We start from the raw sequence: 23,557 nt of genomic DNA on the forward strand, positions 1-23,557 counted from the left end.
TGATAATGTGTGTAAGCACCCTTCTTTCTTTCTAAACTGACAATGGTAATCACACAGGCATACACACAAATACCAGTCCACATGCACAAAAAAACATTTAAACATCCCTGATATGCACAAGGAGGGAAATTAATTAGCATTACAACTTAAATTCCATCACATGGAAGTATTTAGTATTTAGTATTTACAAGTATAAGTATTTAGTCATATCTGTAATAACACTATTATGACAGTAGATGATGAACCATATCCTTTTTCTCAGAAATGCTGCAGTATGAATTTAACACCAAATTAACGGTCAAATATATGTTAGCATTGACTGATACTCCTATTTATTTAGCTTGTTTTAAAGTGTGTAAAATGTTTTTTATATTCCATTTATGTTTCTGATTTTATGAATTTTTAAATCATGCTGTTTATAATCATGCATTCTATGTTGTTATCAACACATTTTAATTAACATCACAAATGACCTATCTATGTTTACATGGCTAGGCAGACAGTCCAATCAGACAGTGTTCCTTAGTAATGAGAATTTAGTAATCAGAATTTATAAAACAGTTGTGTTTTTTGTGTGATTACCAATGCACATTTATCAAACTAATAGTAAAAAACTACAAACAATGTCCACTGTCACTGAAATATATCAAACAGCATTTGCAGCAGTGTTGTGTTAGCAGATTTACACCAATGACCTGTGAGCCATAGGCAATAAGGTTATGAATTCTGATATTATTAATTCCTAATCAAAAGTACATATATGCTATCAGTTTTATTTTTGTGATTATCTATGCGACAAATGAATTCCTGCTCAAACTTTGTAAAGTAAATTAACTTTGTGTGTGTGCTTTATGATGCTCTTTCCTGTAACCTTAATACTTGAAATAGTCAGGAAATGTCACTGTTCCCAGCAAGTGTGCTTGTTCCTTCCGTATATGTACTGACAGCATAACAAATCTTTACATAAAAGCATAAAGCAGAAATGCTAAGCTCAAAATAATCACAAATCTGTCCAGAAAGAATACTCTTAAGAGTCACTCTCACGCTTATACTTTATCAGAAGACTTCTTGTGAAGCATTTTAAACCATCGACTCATGAGAACGTAGCTGAAGCCTCCCTGTCACTGGGAGGCCATGTATTTCTCATGAGAGAGCAGTGAGATGATGGCCCATTCTTTCCAGCAAATAAAAAAATAAATAAATAAATTTTGCTTTCTGAGTCAGCCAAACAGACAGGAAGCTTTAGGATAAACATAGCAGCGGTTTATTTGTTTGTCAGAAACACTGGCGGTCTCCCTAACTCTGCATTAGGTGTCATTTAAAGATAGGATTTACAGGGTTAGTCATTGTAGACTATCGTCCTTTTGGATGATTTTTCAAACATACAATGTACTGAGTCACTGAATTTGTTTTTTTGCAAAAAAAAAAGAAAAAAGAAAAAAAGAAAAAAATGTTTCTTGCACTCAAAATTCTCCACAAGAGAAATGTACATGTGAATAAAGAGTTTTCTTACAGTGCTCTTGTCATTCAAAAGCCATTCACATTTCTCCTAAGCATAAGGCTTGTAACATTAGCTCTCATTCACTTTCTAAGGAAACCTTTCTGTGTAGCTATGCATCTGCTCTCCTGAAACAGAAATCATTTCATTTGCTCAGAAGTCATCAATCAAAAAGCACTGTGATGCTGATGTTGATATAGCTCATGGAGAATTGGGAAAAACATAAACAATGAGTTAAGACTGCCTTTCCTCTGAAGTACTGTTGCTGTATGTCCATTGTAAGATCATTTGTAAGAAGCATTCAGATTTTAAACAAGCATCAATGATTTAAAAAAAATCTAGATGTCTGGATTAAAAACACATACAACTTGAGCAATAAGTGCCTTGTTTCAGGACCCAACAGTGGTAATTTGGCAGTAGTAAGGCTTGAACTGGCAACCTGCTGGCTACTAGCAAGGTACCTAAACCACTGAGCTACCAATGCCTATCCTGGGCAACCCTGTTCCCTAAATGCAGAGTATTGTTAAAATCATTGATTCAGTAATAGTATTCATTTTAGTCCAGGCTTTATGATTGCCTTGGTTGTATCTTGAAGAGGCTAATATATTTAATATCTCATGATCATATGAAAAATCTCAATTCACAAATGCGCCATAGTTCTGCTTCAGTGCCTGAAAATCATCTTATATTGTTATACAAAGGATCACACTCCAAAATTACTAGGGGCAGTCATACCAATCAATGATTCTATTTATGGCACACAATGATATACACAGAGTACTGCTGTAGCAATCAGAGATGTCAACTAACACACGCATGGACACATACACACACAAACACACAGTGATTTAAGTTACAAAAAAAGATTACATTAAAAAAAAAAAGTTACAATGTACGAAACAAAACATTACTAACTATCATCCAGCCAGCCTTGGTCTAAACAGCTTCTGACCTGATACATTTGCTTTCATGTTTTAGCAGGAGATCCCCAGCACTTCTACACTTTTAAATAACTCATATCGGCTTGCATTCATGGCCATCATTTTCCATATCACCATTTTGGGTTTTTTTTACTCTTTTTACTTAAGATATGTTGCCTGAATTCTGAATGTATTTGTTCAGTAGTTGCAATTTGCTTGTTGATTTTCTGAATATACTGTCAATTTCACTAACATTTCCATTTTTGTTGGAAAAAAAAATACTTCCATTCATAAAAGTAAATAATAAATAATTATAACTAAGTTTAAATATACAAATATGGACACATCTACTTCAAGTATATTTCAACATACACACTCCAACTTTAGAGTGGTTTTGCATGTTTATGCTTTACTATGCATCAAGGTCATTCAAGGTTATTCAAGCTTATCAACCACTGCCCTTTAACTCCATAAACCCTCAGGTTCTGTTTTGCTCTGGCTGACTAATTGACCACAGTTGAAGGTAAAGAACTGGGTGTTAACCATGTCTCTTTGCTTTAGTACAAATATTGTATATATAGGCCTATGGCAATGCTGTACATAACATCTATTCAGCTGAACTAATCTAATGAGTAGAGGGGAGAGGGGTTCAAAAACAACACAAACGAAAGAGTGAAGGCTGAGTAATTGAAAAGTAATAGAAATTGATATTTTGATGTTTAACCAAGGGTGCATTTCACGATCAAGGACGTACTACGAAGACTACATGATAAGATGGCTCGTTAAATTAACACAATACTTACGACTGTTAATCAAAACCTTCGTAATTAATGGTTCGAGTACAGCACACTCAGTTATGCAGAAGCAGCGGGACTCATAGCGTCCTTAACGAACAGGAAAATAAGAGTACTACTACCAAATCAGCATGTCAACCTTGCCTACCTCAATTTCACTCCAGATTCAATAACCTAAAAAAATCGTTTCTTTAAAATAAATAAATAAATAAATAATCATGTGTACATCCCGTGTAGATAGAGATTAAATAAATGCGCTCCTCGGTTGGAGGCTAAATCGCAGGTTCAAACGTATGAATTTATTCGTAGGTAATTTACAGTTTTCATCTTTAACTACGCCTACGTCTTTCTTTGTTTACAAGACATAGACAAAGAAACAACTTTAATTGTATTTCCAATCCATGCAGTATCAGGGCTACTTGGGCACAGTAAGCTTCCATACGCTTTAAAGTTACTAAAGTTCTAGTTTTCAACTGTATTATTGTTATTAAATGTTGTTTAACTTTTGTTAAATGTTTAATATTAATAACGTCAGTGGTTGCTAATGTAATTATTTCATTATTTAACGTTGTATTCTATTTCTTTTATGTTATATTTATTTTTATGCGAAATATCAGTGCATTGCAAACACCACCTAAATCAACACGTGGCATGTCAGGCTAAAGAAAATTCTGGTGTTTTAAGCAGCAGTCAGACCTGGCAGTGATAGGTCTAAACAGGTCTGGTGAGTCATCTTTTAAACTAGATTTAAAGAAACTACGTATTTCCCTTTTCATCTGAGGATGTTTAAATTAGAATAAACCTACCACACTGCCGCTCCCAATAGATAAGACGGTTCTTAAATAATGATTACTAACCCCAGCCTACTCGAGCTTTCACTAATTATGTGTAAATGCATATTTTGGTTCTGTTACCACGACTTGTTCTAGCGTGTGTAACTCCGTGCGTGTAATTCGGATAGATCTATCGATGGCCAAGGACTGGCCTGTGTTGGCAAATCGTGCCAAGAGTTAGTGATTTAATCTTCCCGCGTGCGTTTATTTTAATCCCAGATTCAAGGGCTCTGTTGGGATTCACTTGACGAATTATTCTGACCCCTGTCATTACCCCCTTATCGCTGTCACAAGGACACACAGCATAAACAGGCTACCTCAAATTAGCCCGTATTCGGAATTTACATACGGTAACCTATATTGTTTTTCTCTGCAACGGAGAATTTATTAACCTGCACCAGTTCGGATGCTGTCGCACTGCAGCGAGTGGTCATCACTGAAAATGAGAAAGAAGTTGCTTGGTGAGTCGGTAGCTCCATCTGTACGTGGAACCGAACGCTGCAACGCGCACTAGACTGTACATATTTCATGGGGCAGTGCGCTCGCGGCACTCTCGAGGTACAGACTGAACGTTTCTTCGCTTCCAATAGCCCAGGAATTCAGTTTCATCTTTTGAAATATCACTGAAATACTTGGTTGGCTATTCACCAGAACAATCTAAACTTTTTATGCAATATTTAACTATTTGATGAAGGAAAAGGTATCTAATAGTGATAAACCATCGGTAATCCTGCAATCAGGATTAATCACAAGCGAGAAGTAAAGCAGGTGAACAAAGTGCACGAGGAGCCGGCGAGACCTCTTTCAGTGGATTTGTTGTCCATTTATATAATTAATAAATTGTCAGCTGAATGGGATTCTACAAATGTTACACAGCTCAGATGGATTTTGTGGTGTTCCATGACACAAGGTAAAGTCTTCTACTCTCCGCAATCTCCCAAATTAATTTTAAAGACATTAATACGAGATTTTAATAATTTAGTTTAGATCTAATTCAGTTCATCAAAATGAAACTTAGGCATTAGGCTATAATTTTGCAAAATACGCAAAGGTCAGTTTCATTCTTTCTGTTGATTGTACTGGATAATGCAAGTTGTAAAGGAATTATACATTTAAAATACCAATAAATATATTAAAACCCCTACTTAATGACACACAATGATGGTGTCGTTGGGTTCCCTAAAATGTAAAACGTATGAATTACCAATGTTTCTAAGCTTCGTGTAGTAAACGATATAATATCAAATGAAACGTGCAGTCAAGCGTATCTGTGGACTCATGTCAGGAGTATATAACCTACGGTTACAAAAACGCAAGCGCATTTTATGTATTTCTTAATGGATACTTTTGACGAGGTATATTATTTATCACTCCCCAAACTAATATACGTACTAATATAAGTACGACACGGAATCAGTGTCAGCTGAGGGGTCTCAGCTGAGCGTAAAACCAAACGTTGCCAGGATGCTCAGATTGTATCTAGGAGAGTTACGCGCACGGTAGTTCTGACACGAAACGCAGCAACAGCTGTCAGGACTGTAACCAGTTTGGAATGATTATCTTCAAGATATACGATATGAGGGTATAGTCTCTCTCTTTTAGACGGTGCTTTTATTATCTGCAATGAGCGTCTTCCCAATTTTGTAACTACAAATGTTACTTGTAGCGTGCCTGTGTAACAGAAATTTTAAAAAGGCATAGCGACATCAGTAATATCGATGTAAAACACTACTCCTGAACATTTTTACAAACATTCTAAAGCATCTCAGAGGGCAATACGAGCGTTTGCTCAACGCAAATCAATTAAACCAACATTTCAGCACTACCGCATGGCTAAAAGATGAGGCAGACTGGGTAAAGTCCTGCATGTCCAAAGTATCAATCTACATCAGAAAACAGAATAGAAAGGTTGCATAGTTATGGAAAATTGATTTTCTTCATCATCATTTTGTGATGATACTAGCTATGTTGTCTGAATTCTGAACTATTTGCTTAGTAGTTGCAATTTGCTGAGTTGTTTTCTGAATATATTGTCAGTTAGTTACTTGGTAAAAATTTCTTGCTCTTGGTAAAAATGTCTAGTCAGGATAAAATGTAATCTCCATCTAGAACAATTGTTCTTGGTGTAACCTAATCCTATCAACCCAGGTTTGACTGATTTGTGTTCCACATCTTTAGAACTGGCTAAGTAGAGATATTATGCTCATTGTGGTAGTTTCCTGCTGACACACCTTTAGCTAAAGAAACATAAAAGTTAACATGAGAAGGCAACCTTATTTTCCACTAATGTTTTTTCTCCACCCTTGCATGCAGATCTAACATGATGGTGTGGATACCAGTGTTATAAAAAAAAGAAGAAGAAAGCAATCAAGAAAGAAAGAAAAACAAAGAAAAAACTGTTCTGAACAGGCACACAGACAAAATGGAAGCATGGCCATTACTCCCTGCTCACCCTAACATTTCCCTCCCTGAGACTCTTTTCTCCAACAACTTCATCCCAGGGAACGAGTCTGATTTCGGCCTGGAAGACGACCGTGTCATCACCCCTTCCTTCGACCAGACCAGCTCTGTGGTCATCACCTTCATGTACTTTGTGGTATGCGCTGTCGGACTCTGCGGCAATGCCCTGGTTATGTATGTAATCCTTCGATATGCCAAGATGAAGACCGTCACCAACATCTACATCCTTAACCTGGCTGTGGCCGATGTTCTGTGTATGCTCAGTCTCCCCTTCATTGCAATTCAGCTAGCACTGCTCCACTGGCCTTTTGGTGGTGCTATCTGCCGCATTGTCCTAACCTTGGATTCACTGAACCAGTTCACCAGCATCTTCTTCCTGACTGTGATGAGCATCGACCGGTACCTTGCTGTGGTGCACCCCATCAAGTCCACCAAGTGGCGCAAGCCCCTGGTGGCCAAGACAATCAGCCTGGCCATGTGGGGTGTGTCTCTGCTAGTCAATTTGCCAATCATGATCTACAGTGGTCTGAACACCAATAAAAATGAGGCCCGAACCTGCACCATTCTGTGGCCAGAGCCAAGGAACACCTACTACACTGCCTTCATCTTCTACATGTTCTTTGTGGGATTCTTTCTGCCGCTGGTAGTCATTTGTTTGTGCTACCTGTTCATTGTGATCAAGGTAAGGTCCTCGGGCATGCGGGTGGGTTCCAGCAAGCGCAAGCGCTCAGAGCGTAAGGTGACACGCATGGTGTCCATTGTGGTGGTGGTTTTCGTACTCTGCTGGCTGCCTTTCTACATGTTCAACGTGGCATCGGTGACTGGTTCACTCACAGCTACGCCAGTGCTGAAGAGCACCTTCGACTTTGTTGTAGTGCTGGGATATGCCAACAGCTGTGCCAACCCCTTTCTCTATGCATTCCTGTCTGACAACTTCAAGAAGAGCTTCCAGAATGTTCTGTGCATCAAGCGTGTGAGTGGCCTGGATGAGATAGAGCGAAGCGATAGCCACCAGGACAGGGCACGTATGGTCAATGACATCATCACGGACGCTCACAGTGCTGGTCTGCAAACCAGCATCTAGGCACGGTTTAGATCACTGATCTGCAGATCTGTGCTTATGACTAAGGGATGTCCCAACAGAAGGTCACAGCAGAAATCCTCTTAAATTTCTTCATCTTTCCAGTTAGAGGAGAATTGACAGGTCCAATAAAAGGCATGGAAAAAACTACTTAGAACTTCTCATACATGAGCAACAAGAATATGTTTAAATCTGGATGATGTAATGGAGAAATTATTTCATTTCCAAAATCCACCCATGCTTGATGACCTCCTTTATTAACTCTGATGAAGACTACTCTCGTTTTGGTGGGCAGATTTCATCAGTCTTACACCTGACTGCCCTAGATAGTCAAGATAAGCCTCAGACAAATTATCACATTAAGTTGGGAGCTTTTTTGAGTATCTATTTGCTTTTCTCCAAGAGATATTTAAGCAAGATGTTTAAATATGATTTAAAGTTCACAAAGTTCAAAAAGCCACTGAGAATGTGATTTGACTGCTGTACATAACCAGTTTTTTGCTTGGTGTATTTGTCTGCAGCTGTAAAAATTATTACTTTTCATCCATGTCCACTGATGTTGAAGAGGTCATTGTCCTCATAAGGTAAACAGAAATTTGCTCTCTGAAATGTCAGAATGTTGCCTGAAAAGAAGTCTTTTCTGCCATCCATGCTTCATTGTTTGTTTGTGTGTCCATTAATCATTACAAATTAGACAAATCAAAGTACCATCAAGATTAAGAGTCCTAACAAACCACAAATGACCCCTAATCTTTGTAAAATAAATAGTCCAAACCTAAGAATTAATCTAAATCTAAAATATAAACCAATGTATCAGGAAGTCCAGTGGCAAATTAAATCATTCTCTGAATAACTTCAGTGCAGTAACAGCCTTAGGGAAAATATAATTACTCTGCTTTCTCCAACTGATCTTCCATCTATAAATAACATAGGTAATAATTATTTCTGGCCCTGTCTGGTTACGACATTAAATAATATGTAAAAAAAAAATAGATAATAAAAATTGCCTTTAAAATGTCTCCTACACAGTCATTTGTGTTGGCGCCCCCTGTGATAGTTACCGGGGCAGTGGTGGCCAACACAAACAAATGACTACAAGAGTGGAAGAGAGTAATACAGATAAGTAATGGCCTCGAGAAAAAAACCTCTCCATGATTTATAAATTGTTTTCACTTAGCAAATCATGCCATATTAAGCCTAACTACCTAATAGCAGGTATAAGACCATCCAAACACATGCTCTGTTACTCCTGTAGATGTCCACCTTCCCTCAGCCATGTTAGTCCAAAGGAGTGAAACAGAGGGAATGGTCAGTACATACAGGCAAAGAACACACACAATCTCTCTTCTTATAATTGAAATCTGAGAGAAAGTTTTATTACTAAAATATGGTGTTCTGCTTTTAGTCCTATTAGATGTCATTATGGGTCATTACAGGCTGTGTCATACCTGGTGTGTAATCATTTAGAGATGCAATCATATTAAGGGAACTAAACCATTTCTGTATTTAAAGTTTATTATACAAGAATTCTGACGAATATGTGCAAACTGAAGGTGGGATAAGTGCCTTAAAGTGAATGCAGGTCTTATATACCATTACAGAGAAGAAATAAGAGTCTTATATACCTTCACAGAGAAAAAATCACGGTTTGTTCGTAACTGCCCTGTCAGTAAAAAGTGCAGGTTATCAAGGAAATAAGATGTTTCAGACAGAGGTCCTTTATTAGTAGTGCATATATGCAGTAGATATAAAAAGTATACTTTATACTTATATACTTTATATATATATATATATATATATATATATATATATATATATATATATATATATATATATATATATATATATATATATGTATATTCACCATTTTGTTTTTGTTTTTTACATGGGGCCAAGATGTATTTAAGAAAACAGAACTATAACTACAAAGTGAGATAAAAAGAAATCTCATAAATATTACAATATAAAAATATTGTTTTTATATTGTAATATTTATGAGAAAAATGATATTTATTGTTTTAAATCATCGTTAAAAAAATCAGGCTATATATATATATATATATATATATATATATATATATATATATATATATATATATATATATATATATATATATATATTGCCTGATGCAAAGACTACCATGCACTTAGCATAAAGACCCAAGAGAGTATTTCCCTCACGTGCTTTTGGAGAAAACTGATCTGATATCAGTTCTTTTCAACAAAAGCAAATACTCATACTTTGGTTATGTCATGGAAGACTGCAATCTCTTTAGGTTACAAAAGGCTTCTTGGACCTTGTTACTAAATAGTTTCTGTTGGCCTCATGGATTAGAATACTTTGGCTTTTTCCCCCTTAACTGTCAGTTTTAAAGGATGGGCAGTTTTGTTGTTCCATGTTTTATCCAGTTTATAATGATAGACTTAGTTGTGCTTTGTTGTTTAGCCATGACTAGTGTTTTTCAGGAACTTTGCCTGGATTGGAATATTTCTTGCTGTTCATGATGTGGAGTGTGTTCTTGGAAATGTGCTCTCTAACCAGAGAAGCTCCAAGACACAGGTGCATTTATTCTGAAATCCTATAAAACATTTCACCTGCACACAGTTGGATGCCAATCAAGACACTGTCTCACTGTCTGACACTTTGTTATTTCAGAGTAATGAATATTGAATTCCATTGTTTTGTTTTATATGTAATTGCTTTAGGAAATGTGTATTTTTGCACCTTGAAAATATAAGATGACTGATATAATGTTGATAAGTAAAAAATGTGTATGGAGTTAATGAATTTCTGAATTTGCGAAGGGCTAAAACAAATGTTCAGACTTTATTCTTTGATTTCTGTGTTGCAAACGCCATATCCTGCAGCTATATTGTATACAGCTTTTACAGATGTATACTGATACAGATGTATTCTGATACATATGTATACTTTTACAGATGTATACTGATACAGATATATTGTCATACATATGTATACTTTTACAGATGTATACTGATACAGATGTATTGTGATATAGATGTATACTTTTACAGATGTATTCTGATACAGATGTATACTTTTACAGATCTATACTGATGTATAATGCATTCATGTCATCCCTTAATTTAAAAAGGCAGTCCATAGATTATTACACGTGTGATATTACATTTGGAACAGCAGAGCAAAGTAAAAATAGTGTCATTAATCAACCAGAATTCCTGCTTTAATTACATGATTCATCAGCTGAGACCATGTACACATTAAACTTTAAAAAATGCACAGGGGGGTTGTAAATCTAGCCCTCTATTAGTCTATTGTATTAGTCTTGAGTATTAAGCTACGTTTTCAGTGAAAATTCATTGGCAGTTCAAAAAAATACTTCACATTAGGGAAAGTGGAAATGCAACACATATTGTACATTGGTATTTATTTACAACCCCATGTTCATTACATGAGAATCATTACTATTGAAACTGATTTGAATTGTGCAAAGAGTTGGGGCAGGATGTAGCATCTGAAATGTGAGAACAGGACTGAATTACAAGATGAATTTGATGCTGTGTATATAGCTTTACTGACGGAACTGAGGCTCAGAGATATGCTGTTCAGCAGCTGACCGCAGCTATGAAGTGACCCAGGAAGGTTTTCCTTAGAGGGAAGAGTGTGCAACTGTGAGCCATGAGCGATAACAATGAGAAAGCCTATTAAATTTGTTTTTGGGGAGAGTTTAAACTGTTAAATAATTACATGGCTAGCAAGGCAATGAAGATACTAAAATATTTGTCCTCTTTAAATATTTTCAGATTGGGAGAATATCCATCTTTGTTTTTAAAATACTTACATTTTCTTATGTTTCCAGTACCACAATTAATACAAACACACTAAATCAGAACTTTATTTTGGACTGTTAAAGTAAAAGAAAAGGAAAATTGTTGGAGATTGTTTAATCCATGAATATGAAGTGCAAATTATTTGTAGCTAAATGTCTCCCTCTGTTGTCTGGTTTGGGGAACTTTTATCAACAATCCTCAAAAAAGCAACCATACTATACTATACTATACTATACTATACTATACTATACTATACTATACTGTTCTGTTTTATAATATAATATAATATAATATAATATAATATAATATAATATAATATAATATAATAATTTGAAGTTTTCAGTAAGTGTGAATTCTGTTTATGTGATGAAGTGTGTTTATTATTGGTATTACCTTAAATATCAGCTTTTGTGCAGGCCTTGTTATCGAGTAATTCAATTTTTCAGTGTTGTTAAAATTACAAAAAAAAAATGCAATGCAAAAATGAAATGCTTTTTTATTATATCATTAAATAAAGCTTAATGTGAACTAATGCTTGGTGTACTCTACTTTTTGGATTCCTTTGACGTTTTTTGGACTAATTGCTGCAGGTTTGTTAGCTGCACATTGATTGTGCAAATCCTTCATTCTGTCCCATCCCACAGGGATTGCAGAACATTCAAATCTTGTGACTGAGGAGACTCACATTCAAGTTAAATATTCAATGAATATAAAAGTCTATATAACCTTATTGCAACTGCAGCTTTTTTTGTGATGTAAAGCCAGAAGTCAAGATAAATCACATCAGACATTTTTGCCTTGCTAATGATGTGTTTGGAAGTCCTGAGAAGTCATTTTTAGATGCAAAAGCACCTCATGGAACTGCAATGTAATTGACCTACTCACTCACACACTCATGATTAGGAAGTAGTTCTCCACAACAATCACTCTTCACAGGCAACAAGGTTTTTATTGCAGTCTTCACTGCTGTTTGTCTGAAATTTGAAGCTTCACCGAAATTTTTCAACAAGTCATTATTGCTCTTCTTTCTGGCGTACCAACAAGGTCAGTCTCTAGGTTGCAGAGAGTGCGGCAAGAGCATATATCACTAATTCTCAGATGGATAAACTGGCTACCTGTGTCATTCAGAATAGTTTTCTAGAATTTCTTAAATCTTCAAATATCTCCATGGTCTCACCACACTGTCTATCATTTAACTGATTATTAAATATGTTCCTGCAAGTGTCAAAACCTACCAGTTCAGTTTCTACTTTATTCTTAGACTTCTTCACTTCAATTCCTAATATTTTATTTTATTTTTATCCTTATGAATTTTTCTGTTGTTCTTTGTTTTATATTGTATTTTATATTTTATATTTTGAGTTCTATTGTTTTTTTCTTAGTTTGTTTGGTTGGTTTTTTTTCAATTTTTTCTACTGCATCATTTTGGAAACAGCCATTTCATAAACTTTGTTTTAAAAGTTATATATAATAGAATAAAATTAATAGAATTAATAATAATAATTATTATTATTATTAGTAGTAGTAGTAGTAGTAGTAGTTGTAGTAGTAGCACTAGTGACAATAGTAGTAGTAATAGTAGTAGTAGTAGTATTGGTAATAGTGTAGTAGTAATGGTGGTAGTAGTAGTAGCACTAGTGACAATAGTAGTAGTAATAGTAGTGGTAGTAGTGTAATAGTAGTGGTGGTAGTAGTAGTAGCACTAGTGACAATAGTAGTAGTAGTAGTAGTAGTGGTAGTAGTAGTAGTAGTAGTAGCAGTAGTAGCTAGATACTTAGCTAGTTGTTGAACAGATGCACTGAGAACTCTGGTAAATGCACATTTAAACAATGGGATGCAGTCAGTCCATAAGTCAGTGAAAATGCCACATCTGAGCCAGCCTGCTAATAGATTAATAGATTATTCTAAGGAAAATTTTTTAAAATCAGAACAAAACATAAACAAACAAGAAAACCCACAATGACATTCAAATCATAATCAAAGGTAACATACCCCTGAGATCAATTAAAGTGAACCTGACTATCATCAAATAAAAATAATGGTTGTTGCAGATTAGCAGTTTATGGTAGATGGGAAGACACATTTCAGAAGATGGTACATCTTTTTTTTTTTAGCTAGAGCTTCCTGCTGCAGAGAACCATCTGTCTGATCAGTTCAGCTTTACTGCTTCTTGTAACCAAAATCCTTCACCTGAAGACTGTAGTCAGCACACAGTCATCTTCTCATGTGCTGATTTTACTATTTCCTGTTGTCTCTATTCTCGGTGTTAGTAGGTTTCTGTAGACAGACTGAAACTTGGGGCCACTGACACATTATAGCTACTTCAGTCAAGCTGCAGATGTGGAACCATGTGTAAATTAGTGTGCACTTCAGTTTCATGTCTAAGTAAATTTATTACAAATCGTATCATTTTGTTCCACTGCGCTCTTGCTGTTGATGCACAAGAAACAACTATATTAAGCTATAAGGGTGAACTTTCAGTGAAATCAGCATTTATCTACAGGTTTTGTGGAGATGTTCAAAGAACAAAGTTTTCAGTGCTAGGTATGAAATATTAAACATTCAAACATTTGAATACAAAACCTTTACATCTGTACCTCACCAAAAAAATAATTAGATTTTCTGAAATAACTGCATTGGGACTTTGAAACTGAGATTACATGATCAGTAGCCCATAAATTAGAAATAATGATCAGAGGCGCAAGAGATCACTGACACATATATGTAGCCCATAAGTAATTAATTAATAAATCTAATCACAAATGAACCATTTAGCTACTTTTAACTCTATAAGCTATGTGCTTCCTATATTGCCAGATGTTGGTTTTGAAGCAGAATACTAGTTTAATATAATGAAAACTTTTTTCTTAAACAATACAAACTTTCCCTTCACTGTAGCTATAATTACCGGCCCCTCCTGTCTTTGCATTGAATATTACAGCAACAAATTAGGTACAGTTGGATTCAGTTAATTTCTATGTGTTTATGCAAATAGCAGTTCATAGAGGTATTTTGGTACTCGATCTGGAACCCAAAACCCTGTCCAGGATTTTTTTAATCACTGATGTTTAATAGATGTTATAATTATTTAAATCACAGCCCTCAAGGTTCAGAGATTTACCAGCCTCCTTCTGCATAGGAAGATGACAGCAAAGTGACTAATCAGATACATTAATCTTTCAACTAATGACTAAGAACTAACAGTGTTAGGCATCATAGACTGCCTACCTATATCGTGAGTTGCCAAATGCAAAGGTAAAGTCCCTAGAGCTACTGTGCGGCTTTATTTAAATGAACAAGCTGCTCAAAATGCATTGGCTTGCAATCTCACCAGATTCCTGATGTCTTTTTAAGGTAAGCGTGCAGTCTTTACAAACTCTGTCCATAATGCACACAGCTGTATAGCTGTATAACTATATATATATATATATATATATATATATATATATATATATATATATATATATATATATTATCTTCAAAGGTATTTAAAGAGATACATATGCTTTAGTAAGGTTTTTATTAATTGCTGCAATGTACAAATGTACAATGTACAAGCAGGATGAGGTCTATGTGGAGGAATCAAAGAAGAAACATTTTTTTAGGCTATTTTGGATGTACTGTGTAACTAGTAGTATATTCAATATATGAGAACATTAGGAGTTGTATAAGACTGATTAAAAAGTAGCTGTTGAGTTTCCAAGCAACTGAAGACCTAAAATAAGAGTCCGTGTGAATTCATTAGAGTTAGAAAAAAGTTAGAAAAAAGGAGAAAAATAATAATAAAAAACACTTATTGAACATTAACACAGAAAACGCCTTTTGTGTTACTGTTTCGAGGCATAAAATAAAATGTCATTATTGTGAGACTTTTTTTTTTTTTTTTGCAGTAAATGATCTCTCTCGGTGCATGCATGTGTGTGTGTGTGTGTGTGTGTGTGTACAGCTTTGAGAGTGGTAAGGAGCAATGGCTCGAGGCTGCACTGGGAGCCAGTACTGGGATGGACTGGTTAGACAGTGCATGTCCTGTCATATAGTCTGTGGCAAAACTGATCCTCACCTTCGCTGCTTGGACTTCTGTGGTGAGTTCCTCAGCGACACTTACAGATGGGGTTGTGTGTTCATATATAGCTACACTATATGGCCAAAAGTATGACAACAGCTCTCCCACTTATTGAGTTCAAGGGTTTCAGCCCCATCCTGGCTAACAAGTCTATAAAGTCTAATACAAAGTCAGGTAGTCTCCATCAACAAACATTGGCAGTAGGACTGGTGGTAGTGACGTTAAACTTGACACTGTCATAGGACACCACCTTCTCCATAAATGAGTCAATTGTGCCATTATGCTGAAATAGAAGGGCTTAAGCATAGCTATGATGTGGTAGACCATGCAAATTCACAGAACTGGGTGACCAAGTTCCTAGCAGCACGAATGGGGTTCAGTCTTCCAAAATTCATGCGTAACTCCACTGCTGCACTCCCTTCACTGGCTTCCAGTAGCTGCACGCATCAGATTCAAAACCTTGATCCTTGCCTACAAAGCCAAAAATGGACCAGTCTGTTCATACATGAGGTCAACGGTCAAAGCCCGATCCATACCTCGAGTATTTCAAACCTCAAGCAAAGTTCAACTTCAAATATCATGCCTCAAGACAAGCATCAAAACTATTCTCTGTCCTGGCTCCCAGATAGTGGAATGAACTTCCACTTGCTGTCCGGACAGCAGAGTCCCTTGCAATCCTCAAACGCAAACTGAAGACCCATCTATTCGTCAAATATTTAAATGACCACTGACCCTGCTCCTATATTGACTAACTGAAACTAGCACTTATTGTAGAGTATTATTTATTATACTGATGTTGTCTAACAAACTCTAGTACTTATTGTTTATTGCACTTATCATTGTCTAAGATAGAGCGTATATGTGTTTTGTACTTCTAGGCATCAGCATTGATCCCTGTATTTCTACGGTATTCTAAATAATTGGTATATTTGACTCTGACCTACTCTACTGGCTAAGATGGATTCTATGAGTAAATGACAAAGCACTTTTGTAAGCTGCTTTGGATGAGTGTCTGCTAAATGCAGTAAATGTAAATGTAAAGGGTCCATATCCTATGTTTTTATTTTATTTTGTTTTGTTTTTTTTCACTGATGTCCACTTAACATTTGTGTAGCTTTATATTTCAGAAACATTCCTAGTTCATATTTACACAACCACTTTCCAGCCTCTCTTTATCCCTTGGAATTAAACATGCTATTTCTGTTAATGCACCTTTAAGGAAAATGCAAGCTACAGCAGCACTGTTCTCATTGGCTGCCCTGTGTTTTGCCTTAATCAAAGAACACTCAGAGCTGAAATTTGACTGAGAACTGCAATGTAGGCAGGCAGGATTAAAATCTTGTAGGCTGACTGGGTGGAGATGTGTAAATGAGTTTGTTCTCATGACATCAGGTAAACAGCGATTTCAAAACAGGCTGTTTTGCATCTTAGATTCCATGTGGACTGTATGGACTTGGGGAAAGAACAGTTTGTTTTAAAACAATATTTACATATTACTTCAAAATTCTTTATTTCAGTAAAGTAAGGGAAATTCTGTTTTCCATGCTAGGGGCATGCAAAATAGCATGTCTGTTGAAACACTTACTAGAGTGTTCCAAACCGCTCCTGGAAGCATCTTCAGCATTGTAAACTGTGTGTTAGGAGCATTATGGGATGGTGTCTATGACCAAGCAGCCACACACATGCCTGAGATCACTAAGAGTCACACTTCAATATTCAACAGCCTAAGGGATTCATCTGGGGTTGGTGGTAGTACGCTACATACAGGAATAGTACTAAGAGTAATGGTGGAAATTATAGTGGAAATTATAGTCTGGGGCTGGTTTTCAGGATTTGAGCCAGGCCCTGTAGATCCAGTGAAGTCTAATGGTAATGCTACAACATACAAAGACATTTTCCAACTTTGTGGGAACAGTTTGGGGAAAGCCTTTTCCTGTTCTGGCATGACTGTATCCCAGGGTCAAAATGAGGTACATGAAAGACCTGGTTTGATGAGCTGGGTGTGGAGGAACCACAGTGGTCTACACAAAGCCTCTGACCCCAATGAACACCTTTAGGATTAAATTGGCACCTCACAAATGCTCTTTTGACTGAATGGGCACAAATTCCCACGGACACCCTCCAAAATCTTACAGAAAGCCTTTCCAGGAGAATGGAAGCTGTCATAGGTTTTGGAAATGGCTGTGCAACAAGCTCATATAGGTGTAATGGTTGGGTGTCCATATACTTTTGGCCATATAATGTATATCAGTAAGAATCAGGACATACTAAGTCCAAACAGAATATGTCAAGCTTCTACAGACAGTAAATGTTCCTTAGTAAAGTAAATGTTATCCACAATTATTCAGATATGTCATGGACCCAACCAATAAAAGTATTATTTAGCCATCAGGAAACAATCCCAGATGTTCCACATGCCTGTCTATCTTCAAGAACACACATTACTACTGTATGTTCTCTCTGGGAGGGACTGTGGATGGGGTCCTCGTTCACCCACTGCCAGACCACATTACTCCAGTTCAGTTCTGTCCATATAGCCAAATGCAAGTGCTCCATATTGTCCTTGAATAAAGCCTCAAGTCATGCTGGGTATAGACACTAAGCACTGTGTGACCTATAGTCCATATATCTTATGCTGGTTTTTAGTAAAACAAGTTATTCCAAGACTAACTTATGTCTGTAATCTGTAACCGAAGGTGTCGATCTTTGTCTAGACATGTAGTTGCACATTTGCGTTAGATATATTAAATCGAAAAGCGATTGTGCGTCCGGTCATCATAGCAACTTTGCGCTGTTTCTGCAGTGGCCTACGATTGTAAGGCTGTGCCAGGCCAGTTCTACGACAGGCTCCTGAAGAAGTGCTTCAAGTGTTCAGATCTTTGCGGCCACCACCCGCTTGAATGCTCGCCAGTGTGCCCGAGTAAGTTGGTGGGGGAGGGGCTGCATCCAAAATGCACCAGGACACCTTGTGTGATAAATATAGTAGTTTGTCACATGCAATCTCAGCCGATAGAATGCCCTGTTGTCAGACGTGGAGGCATTTATGATTCAGCACAGAGCTGATGGGGGGAAAAAACATGAGTAATATAAAAAAATATTGGAGATATGGGGGTAGCATCGTAGTCAAGTTTGAAAATGTGCTTTGTAGCTTGTTTAATGGGGAAAAATCCGTTTCAAATCTAATTTGACTCAACTCTTTTAACTCTAAAAATCATTCTGGCATTACAGCCATGCAGACCCCTTGTTTGTGGGGAAAGCATATCCTTGTTTAGAACAAGTTTCGCCGTTTTGACGCCGTTTTTTTGTTTTTTTTTACATGGATATAGCTCGCTTGGCGGTGGCAACAACGACGAAGCCTGTGGCTGTGACTGCGCTGCAGCCTTTGGCCACTAGTAAGAGCACTGTGACCCGTCACGTGCCTTACACAGAGGTGCTGGTGTACGCTCTGCTGGGCCTGGCCTTCGCCATCCTGCTCAGCACTGTGCTGGTGGCTCTGCTGGCTCTGCTGCGGAGAGCCAGGGATCACAGGGAGCGTGGAGAGAAGCACGGCCAAACAGACGGACGCAGGCAGCCGTCTAAAGGTGCGCTGCTGAGGTCTCTGGATTTGCTCATTTCCCCCGAGGGCTGAGCACTTTCCAGGAAAGAGTATACATAATTTTTTATACTTATCCCTTTAGACTAAAGATTGGTGTATGTATATATATATATATATATATATATATATATATATATATATATATATATATATATATATATATATATATATATATACACACACACACACACACACACACACACACACACACATATATATATATACACACATATATATATACATATATATATATATATATATATATATATATATATATATATATATACACACACACACACACACACACACACACACTTAAAAGAAACCTTTAAATTTTATCAGATCTTCTCTTATGATAAAGGGTTTTTACAATATGTGCTTAAGTGTATGTGCTCTTCATACATGCATGTATATTATTTGCCACTTGGTACAGACTGGCTGATGGCCGAGGCCCTAACCCAGGAGGCTGGCATGGTCCCGGACAGACCCAGGGCTACAGAAACCTGTGTGCACTGCTTTGCTGAACAGATGGAGGCGTCCTGCACGCTCTATCAGCAGGCCATGCCACAGCCCCAACATCAGCATCACCACGTCAACGGGCTGTTCCGCAACCATGCCACCGGGGAGGTAAAAGAGCGAGGCGACGCGTTGAGGATCATATGCTCACCGACACAGACAAGCATGTGAGGGGCAGCTGATTCACGTGCACCTGTTGAATGCACGCGGAGTTTGGCTAAGTGCAGTCTGAGCACACGCATGTACAAATAAGGATACATGTGAAAATAAAAGATGGAACAAAGGATGAACTTTAAAAAAACATGTTTACAAGGAAGTGGCGACCCCTGAGGTGTGATCTCAACAGCAGGTCCTCAGCTCTCTCCGACTTAATGCCCTACTGGGGACATGGGCCCTAACTCTGCTGTTCCAGGATCAGGCATTTCCCTTTATTTCCTAATGGACATTCATTTCATATCCTAATGAATATGACTGTACCCACAGGAGAAATGGATGGTCTTACAAAGAGGCCTGTTCTTATAGAAAATTATAATCACTAGTGCAAACCTGTATATATTTTAATATTCTATGCAATAGTTTCAAGGTTGAATAAACAATTCATTGGTAAAATGGAGTTGTCTCAGAAACACACTCAGTGGCATTAGACACTGAAAAAAAACACCAAACCAGGTGGAAGTAAAGGAGATAGATAGATAGATAGATAGATAGATAGATAGATAGATAGATAGATAGATAGATAGATAGATAGATAGATAGATAGATAGATAGATAGATAGATAGATAGATAGATAGATAGATAGATACCCATGTTATGGAAACAAAACGCTTCACATTAGGGACACAAAACAGTAAAAACCTTTACAAATTGAAATCAATTAGGATGAAGATTAATTCAACTGGAAACTTCAACCAGCAGTCAGTGAACTGAGAGAGAAAGCATGCATGGCATTCTATGCAATCAAACATCAAATGTACATTCAAATACCAATTCAAATTCAAAATATTCCAGCCTATCACAGAACCAATTCTGCTGTATGGTTGTGAAGTGTGGGGGCCACTCGCAAATCACAATTTTGAACAATGGAACACTCAGCTGAAATTATGCACTATAAACTCTAAAACAATAAAATTTTAAATATAAAATATCCTGAATGTGCACAGGAAAACAACAAATAATGCTGAATTAGGCTGAATTAGGCCAATTTCCATTATTACTCAAAATTAAAAAAATAATTATTAAATACTGGCTACATTTCAAAAACAGTGACCCCCATTCCTACTGCTACAAAGCCCTGCAATGCCTAGAGCTGAGAAGAGAGTCCCCTCACACAGCTGGTACTGACACTGAGTTCATTAACAAACACTACCATTGTTATTCACCAGGACCAGTCTGAAATACAACCAATTAGACCAAACCAAATAATAACATTTCAAAAACAAAGCTACAGCACCCGCTAGAACACAAACACAAGCACAAAGTAAAATGCAATGCTATCTGGCCCTAAAACAACAGTACACTGTAGCAGACTATCTGTTCACAGTGACTGATATTAAACACAGAACCACACTGACAAAGTACAGACTCATCCAGACTGGCCGATATAAGACCTCATCTCTGTCCAGAGAGCAGAGACTCTGCAACAGACACTATAGAGACAGAGCTGCACTCTCACTGAATGTGAAACATTCAACTGAATATGTAAAATTTACTTTACAAAGATGAAACTCCACAACTTTAAGTCTCTAACACGGACAAACCACTCATTAGGAGAAAAGAATGCAACGTTTTAGCTAGGCGATATACACTATATTGCCAAAAGTATTCATTCATCCATCCAAATCATTGAATTCAGGTTTTCCAATCACTTCCATGGCCACAGGTGTATAAAACCAAGCACCGAGGCATGCAGACTGCTTCTACAAACGGGTCACCCTCAGGAGCTCAGTGAATTCCACCGTGATAGGATGCCAACTGTGCACAAATCCAGTTGTGAAATTTCCTCGCTACTAAATATTCCACAGTCAACTGTCAGTGGTATTATAACAAAGTGGAAGTTATTGTGAATGACAGCAACTCAACCACAAAGTGGTAGGCCATGTAAAATGACAGAACAGGGTCAGCGGATGCTGAGGCGCATAGTGTGCAGAGGTCGCCAACTTTCTGCATAGTCAATCACTCCAGACCTCCAAACTTCATGTGGTCTTCAGATTAGCTCAAGAACAGGTGCATAGAGAGCTTCATGGAATGGGTTTCCATGCCTGAGCAGCTGCATCCAAGCCTTACATCACTAAGCGCAATGCAAAGTGTCGGATGCAGTTGTGTAAAGCACGCCACCACTGGACTCTAGTACAGTGGAGACGTGTTCTCTGGAGTGATGAATCATGCTTCTCCATCTGGCAATCCAATGGACAAGTCTGGGTTTGCCAGGAGAATGGTACTTGTCTGACCGCATTGTGCCAAGTGTAAAATTTGGTGGAGGGGGGATTATGGTGAGCGATTGTTTTTCAGGGGCTTAGTTCCAGTAAGAGGAACCAAGAGATTTTGGACGATTTCATGCTCCAACTTTGTGGCAACAGTTTGTGGCCCTTTCCTGTTCCAACCTGACTATGCACCAGGGCACAAAGCAAGGTCCATAAAGACATGGATGAGTGAGTTTGGTGTGGAAGAACTTCACAGGCCTGCACAGAGTCCTGACCTCAACTTGATAGAACACCTTTGGGATGAATTGGAGCAGAGACTGCGAGCCAGGCCTTCTCGTCCAACATCAATGTCTGACCTCACAAATGCGCTTCTGGAAGAATGGTCAAACATTCCCAAAACACACTCCTAAACCTTTTGGAAAGCCTTCCTATAAGCGTGGAAGCTGTTATAGTTGCAAAAGGTGGGCCGACATCATATTAAACTCTATGGATTAAGATTGAGATGTCCCTCAAGTTCATATGCGTGTGAAGGCAGACGAGCGAATACTTTTGGCAATATAGCGTATGTGTACCTGTCATAACAATAAAAGTAGCCCACCCAAACACACACTATATTGCCCAGTTTATGTATTTATCTATTAACTTTATGTATTTATGTAATCATTTGATGCTTATCATTTATTTTCCTTTCTTTTCACTTATTTACCTCTCGCCTTTACTTCTTCCAATTATTATGTCATACTAATTCGTTCTTTTCAAGGTCATCATTATAAAAAGAAAAATTGTAATTTCCTTAATTAGAAAGGTTCATTCATGTTGTTTATTGTAATACTGCTTTGGCAAAACTGTTTCTGCATATGGTCATCCCAGTAAAGCATACTGAACGAGAGAGAGAGAATGCAAATGAAAATCAGTGAGGCAGCAAGAACAGTATGTGAGTGAGAGTGAGACTTCCATTACTAGTAATGGTAGAATTCTAAAATAAAACATAGCAGAAGTTTTTTCTCATTTTTTCATTGATTTGTTTTACATACATACATATGATACATACGTACATACTATACATACATACATGATTAACATTTATATATATATATATATATATATATATATATATATATATATATATATATATATATATATATTAAAAAAAAAAAATAAAAATAATAATATCACTCCTCCCCCAAAGTCTTTTAGAATCCAGTTTAGACAGCATGCCAAAGTTGAAGTACTGATTCAGTACACGCACACACAAACACATACGCTTACAATGATGCAACCCCACACACAGGAACACGGCATACTCAAGCATGCGCACATACTCGTCGAGCACACGTAGACAGGCGCACGGACGGACACAGGCACGCTCGCGCACGCACTAGTTAGAGCAACACTACTAGATCGAGCCATGTTGGTACGCGCGGCACAACACCGTCCGTCATCCCCGGCGTGTTGGAAGATGACGGGGCGCCTTGGCGACCAAAATGAACAACACTTCACTGTCACAGACTCACTTCTCAGATTAGGGGAGAAAAAACAAACACAAAAAAGGTGACAATATAA

At 37.3% G+C, this 23,557-nt stretch overlaps 2 protein-coding genes across 7 annotated transcripts; both read left to right on the forward strand.

Annotated features, from left to right (window-relative positions):
• Window positions 1-4,594: 4,594 nt before the first annotated feature.
• On the forward strand, window positions 4,595-11,903 carry sstr2a (somatostatin receptor 2a). Of its 6 annotated transcripts, none has more exons than XR_014117275.1 (4): window positions 4,595-4,955; window positions 6,359-7,873; window positions 8,108-8,170; window positions 10,033-11,903. XR_014117275.1 is itself a non-coding variant. In XM_027005072.3 (2 exons), exon 2 carries the CDS (start codon window positions 6,468-6,470, stop codon window positions 7,587-7,589), a length of 1,122 nt encoding a protein of 373 aa, XP_026860873.1. In that variant the 5' UTR covers window positions 4,595-4,955; window positions 6,359-6,467; the 3' UTR covers window positions 7,590-9,702. The 6 variants fall into 6 exon arrangements, 1 of the variants encoding a protein (XP_026860873.1); XR_014117276.1 differs by having other exon boundaries at window positions 10,053-11,903; XR_014117273.1 differs by having other exon boundaries at window positions 6,359-8,170.
• A 3,358-nt stretch (window positions 11,904-15,261) lies between these two features.
• On the forward strand, window positions 15,262-23,400 carry tnfrsf13b (TNF receptor superfamily member 13B). Its single transcript, XM_027005083.3, has 4 exons — window positions 15,262-15,481; window positions 18,266-18,382; window positions 18,789-19,043; window positions 19,491-23,400. The coding sequence occupies exons 1-4, from the start codon at window positions 15,367-15,369 to the stop codon at window positions 19,742-19,744; spliced, it is 741 nt and encodes a 246-aa protein (XP_026860884.2). The 5' UTR covers window positions 15,262-15,366; the 3' UTR covers window positions 19,745-23,400.
• The last annotated feature ends 157 nt before the right edge of the window (window positions 23,401-23,557 follow it).

Source organism: Electrophorus electricus, chromosome 15 (genome assembly GCF_041902795.1).
Source record: "Electrophorus electricus isolate QZ-2024a chromosome 15, ASM4190279v1, whole genome shotgun sequence".
In the NCBI taxonomy this organism is placed as follows: Eukaryota; Metazoa; Chordata; class Actinopteri; order Gymnotiformes; family Gymnotidae; genus Electrophorus; species Electrophorus electricus.